The sequence below is a fragment of the Eulemur rufifrons genome, chromosome 4 (genome assembly GCF_041146395.1).
Source record: "Eulemur rufifrons isolate Redbay chromosome 4, OSU_ERuf_1, whole genome shotgun sequence".
NCBI classification, from domain to species: domain Eukaryota; kingdom Metazoa; phylum Chordata; class Mammalia; order Primates; family Lemuridae; genus Eulemur; species Eulemur rufifrons.
The window spans coordinates 7,791,675-7,797,051 of record NC_090986.1 but is presented as its reverse complement, the minus strand read 5'-3'; the positions used below and the strand labels follow the sequence as shown (position 1 = coordinate 7,797,051).

Below are 5,377 nucleotides of genomic sequence, written 5' to 3'. Positions count from 1 at the left end.
CATTAGGTTGTCTATTTGTAAATTTTCTGCCTTTTTGATATAGGCATTTATGGAAATAAACTTTCCTCTCAGGACTGCTTTAGCTGTGTCCCACAGATTTTGATAACTTGTGTCTCCTTTGTCATTTAGTTCAAAGAATCTTTTGATTTCCGTCTTGATTTCCTCATTTATGAAACGGCCGTTCAGGAGAAGGTGTCTAATGACTAGATTTGGACTTCTTGCTCACTACCTGAGGTGCCTAACTTCATGTCAGAAGATGAAGGAGGCTACTGCATTCTCCTCCTTTCTTTCGTCTCATGTAGCAACCCCCTCTGCTTAACATTCCTGGTTTCTTTGATCACAATCCAAATCATAAGCCCCTTTTGTCCCCAATTCTCTCTTGGTCCTTTCCACCCTCCCCTATTCCACAGTAGCTCCAGGGCCTCAACCCAGTGGATCTACCCTGGCTGTCATGCCAGCCAGGAGGTTCCTTGCCCAGGATCACAGCCTGGGCTGGGTGCTCGACCTTCCTGTGAGAGGAGGGTTGCCCCTCAGCCATGCTGGTCTGCCCTTGAAGGCACCCACACTCAGTAGGGTCACTCACAAATAACCCTTCTGTGCCCCAGGGCAATGCGATTGAGGCCTGGGTGTCCGGGATCTGGTCTGCAGGCCTGTCCCCTGGGCCCTGGAGATCAATCCCTGACCCTTCCAAGGAGAGAAGTGCTGGTCTCAAGTCACCTAGGTGGCCAGGTTGGATCCGTGTCTCTCCGCCTCAGGATTTGCCCCACTCTCCTGGAGTCACCAGGCAAGCAGCACCTGGGAGGGCGGGTGGATAGGGAGCTCACAATCTGAGTACCCCTCAGTCTGCTGTAGGTCCCCAAAAGGAGAGGTCCCGTTCCCTGCAGATGCCTCTGGGTGGTGGCTAAATTGTTTTTTTCGGCAGTGGCAGGTAGGCAAAAGGGAGGGGAGAATGAAGCAATATGGCGCCGGCCCATCGGCTCAGGTCTGCGGACCGGGAGGTGCCCCGAGGGAGCTGGGAGCCTGGTGCCCTGTCCGCAAGGGGCTCACGGCTCACTAGCGATGGCCGTCTCTGGGCTGGAGTGGGCAGGTCTCTCCGCTCAGGAGCCCACCCGCTGTCCAAAACGCAAGGAAGGGGAAATGTAGCTGCTCCACCTACCCTTGTTGCTGCTCTCCAAGCCTCTCGGGGGCCTTTCTCCTTCCAGTTCTCCTCCGCAGCTTCTTCATGTGGAATCTCCTGTAGTTTCAGGCACTCTTCCTCCTGACCCTCATGTGATCTATGTTCGTCTGCCTGATTATTTTTTTTTTCACTTTCTTCTAAAATCTGTCTTTCTTGCAGAGACACTCTGGCTGGTGGTTTTTCTCGTCTGCCATCTTGATTCTCTCTGTATATAACATATATAATGAGTAGTATAAAAATTAAACTACAGCCACATCCAAAAATAAGCATGAGACTTACAAACATAAAAAGTGATTCTGACATAAAAGGTACATTCTATATGACTCAATTTAAATAAAAAAGATTCAGAAGTTACCATATTTTTTTACCTTTGGGGAAGAAAGAGCCGTGACTTGGGGTGGAAACCTAAAGGAGGCTCCTGGAGGATTGGTAATTTGCTAGTTCTTGTGAGCTGTGGTTACTGGATGTGTTTGCTTTAGAGAATTTATTGAGCTATTCACTTAGCATTTCCATACTTTTAGGCATGTGTGCTTTGTTTCAACACACAAATCCAAACTCTTGGATCTAGAAATTGTATTTTCTGGTTAGTCCCAAGGCCAGTAGGCATATGGGTTTGTTCTAGACAAGACTATGAAATTATTGAGACTAGATTCATTTCCTGGATCTTACCACTTCCTATCTCAGAGATCTTGGTTAAATTACAAACTCTCTGAGCTTCAATATTTTTTATCTGTAAAATCAGTTAATTATGATTTCCTTTTCATAATGATTGAGGGGATTAAATCCTTGCAATAAATATTTTCAGTTTCCATGAATTATTTCATTTGACCAAAAGCTTGTGATATAAAACACCCTTTAGATCCCTTATGTAGAAAATGCAGAACAGAAAGGATGGAAGGAGACAGAATGGATCATCCTTTAAAAGAAAATAAAATAACATAAAAATATTTCTACAGTTTTTCTCCTCTAAATATTCTCTGAATTATTCTTAAGAATATATCTGTAAAGAGAGGGTGAGTTATTTAGAGGAAGAAAGGGAAGATGGACAGAATTCACCAGTGATGACTTTGCCTTTATTGTTAAAATATTCAGTTCAATCATATGTGGAGAATCAGATGAACTGGGAGCTTGAGGAAAGAATTTTGCAACAGCTTTGGGGAGATTGTTAGGGAATCCATAAGCTCTGAATACAGGAAAGAAAATCGCTTTAACTGTTATTTCTTAATGCCTTGTCAAATTCTGTTTATCTGGAAAAAGTGGGTTCAAATCATAGTCCCCTGACCAGCAGGACCAATACTGCCTGGAAGTTTGTTAGAAATGCAAATTCTGGGGCCCTACCTAAGACCCGCTAGATTAGAAACTCTCAGTATGGGCACCTGCAATCAGCATTTTAATAACAAGTGGTTCTGACACATACTAAAATTTGAGAATCGCTGGTCCAAAATACTGGCTGTGCTTTCGGACTGGACTTTTTCTATACTACGACTTTAGTTGTAAGCAGCTATGGGATATGGACCAGTCCCTTCTTCCTTTGTCTTCCTCCGTACCCCAATACAGGGATCAATCCAGAGGCTGACTTCTGGCAAATGTATTTCTCTGATCAATAGCAGAACCTCTTAGAAGGCTTAAGTGCACTGGGAGTTGAAACTCTCACTTCCGACTTGGAGATGGAGACCCCCAATTGGACCACCTCACAGGAGTTTATCTTCTCTTCTTTTCCTTATTCCTGGGGAGAGTCTGTCATCTGCTTTGTTCCATTGCTCTTCATCTATGCTTTCATTGTTGTTGTTGGAAACCTGGTCATCATCACAGTGGTCCAGCTGAATACTCACCCCCACACTCCTATGTTCTTCTTTATTAATGTGCTTTCTTTTCTGGAGATCTGGTTTGCCACAGCAACCATCTCAAAGATGCTGTCAAGCCTGCTTAGTGAAAGGAAGAGCATTTCCTTACATGGTTGTTTCCTGCAGATGTATTTCTTCCATTCCACAGGCATCAGTGAGATGTGTTTCTTGACAGCTATGGCCTTTGATCACTACCTGGCCATCGGCAGCCCTCTTCAGTATCCAACTCTCATGACCCCCAAGCTATGTGCCCAGCTGACTTTAAGTTACTGTGTTTGTGGCTTTATCACACCCCTCCCTAAGATTGCCTGCGTCTCTACATTGACATTTTGTGGCTCAAACCACCTTGAGCACATCTTCTGTGACTTCCTCTCAGTGCTGCGCCTGGCTTGCATAGACACACAGGCCATCGTCATGATTCAGACTGTTGACGTTGTCTGTGCAGTGGAGAGTATCACAGCTGCGATGCTCACTGGCATGTCCTGCACTGGTACTGTGGCTGTGATTCTGCATGTGCATTCAGTCGAAGGCCGCCGCAAAGCATTCTCAACATGCGTCTTCCACCTCACTGTTACTTTGCTCTTGTTTAGCGATGTGGCTCTCATGTACCTACTGTTCTCTGCCACCTACTCCTTGTTCTGGGGCACAGCCATTGCTCTGGGCTTTGCAGTTTTGTCCCCTTCTTCAATCCCATTCTCTGTAGCCTGAGGAATAAAGAGATAAAAGAAGCTATAAGGAAGCACATGGGTCAAGCTAAGATCCCTTTTTTCATTAGACTGGGGACCTCAAGTAAGAGCTCTTAGTTGGGAGTCTATATACAGTGGTTGCTGATTTCTCTTCCTCCTCAGAAATCTGTCTTTTTCAATCAAGATTTTACTGGAACTGGTCTCCTAAAGGTCACCAATAAACAAAATTCACTAATAGTTGAAGTCAATAGCTTCCTCTTAATCTTTATCAAATTTGACATATTTTTGAGTTAAACTTTTTGCCACTCAAGTTATTGGAGGTAAATTCATTTTGTTGAAATAATCTACATAAACATTAATTTTAATACAATCAAAGCATTTATTTGGAAGACATGGTAATTGAAAAATTACCTTTATAAGACTAAGTTTTCTTCACAGTGCCTCCAGTGTATATATTTGAAGAATGACTCAGATTTCTAAATTGAGTATTCAAGTATTGATAAATAAGCAATCTAACTAATTCATTAAATAATCAATTTTTTCTTGATAAATAAAAAAACCTAGTCTTATATTCACTGTGATTGAATGAATTGTACATATTAGGAAATAAATACAATAAATATCTGTTGAATGAATAAACCAAGAAAAATACTAGCTCTGGTGGCTCTCCCTGTAGTCCTTTGTTCTATGAACTATGGAGAAGACAGATCATGGACTGTGGTAGAGGAAGGAGAGAATTAAATTCCATTCAAAGTCATTTTTCAAGGTGAAGAGTAAGGGATAAAAATCAGAGGTGATGCTGAGGTGAAAGAAAAAGAGTTGAAAGGCCTCCTATTCCCTGTCTCTGATCTCTTGCTCATCTCTAAACACAGGAGGGGTCTAACGAGGTGATGTCTACCTGGTTAGTCTTTCCAGATATGATATCGTCAAGTTGGGAGGGAAATAGAAATGCCATCTAAAGCCAAACACAAATGTCCACGTGCTATTCCTTCCCAAGCACAAAGGCCCGGAAACTTGGGAGATAAGGGAGATAAATTCTCAGTAGAAGGATTATGGGTTAATTTATTTTCTCCATTGATTTGTATTCTCTTTTATAATTTTATCCAATAAGTATGTCAATTAATCAGAACAAAACACCCTACACGATATATTCATGCCTTTTTGTTTATATCCATATAATTACAAAAGATAAAGGAAAGAAGAAAAGAATGAAGGGACAGAGAAATGGAGAGAGAGAAGAAAGAAAAGAAAGGAAGGAAGAAGGAAGGAAGGGAAGCAGGAGATGGGAAGGGAAGGGCAAAGGAAAGGGAGGGAAGAAAGAAAAGAAACAAAATGGAAGGAAGGAGAAAGAAAGAGAAGGAAAAGAAAAAGAAAGAGAGAGCGAGAAAGACAAAGAAAAGAAAAGAGAGGAAGAAAGAAAAGAAAGAATTTGAAACTTATAGATGTTTTCAGAACCAGATTGAGAAACCATCTGGGCTGGGAAAACTCTGTTGCTGATGTATGAGGCCTAAGCCAGCAGAGCATCCTGGGACAGGATAGGAACATCAGACACTGCGAGCATTCCTAGAAAATTTTTAGATTTATTGTGTTTTCCATCCCTTTTCTCAGTCATGTACATATTTTCTTTTTCTAGCTAAAACAAATCCAATCTTTCTTCTAATATTTCCAGA

General features: G+C 42.1%; 1 protein-coding gene across 1 annotated transcript; it reads left to right on the top strand.

Annotated features, from left to right (window-relative positions):
* Positions 1 to 2,844: 2,844 nt before the first annotated feature.
* Positions 2,845 to 3,729, top strand: LOC138382558 (olfactory receptor 6K2-like). Its single transcript, XM_069467017.1, has one exon. It carries the CDS (start codon positions 2,845 to 2,847, stop codon positions 3,727 to 3,729), a length of 885 nt encoding a protein of 294 aa, XP_069323118.1.
* Positions 3,730 to 5,377: the final 1,648 nt, after the last annotated feature.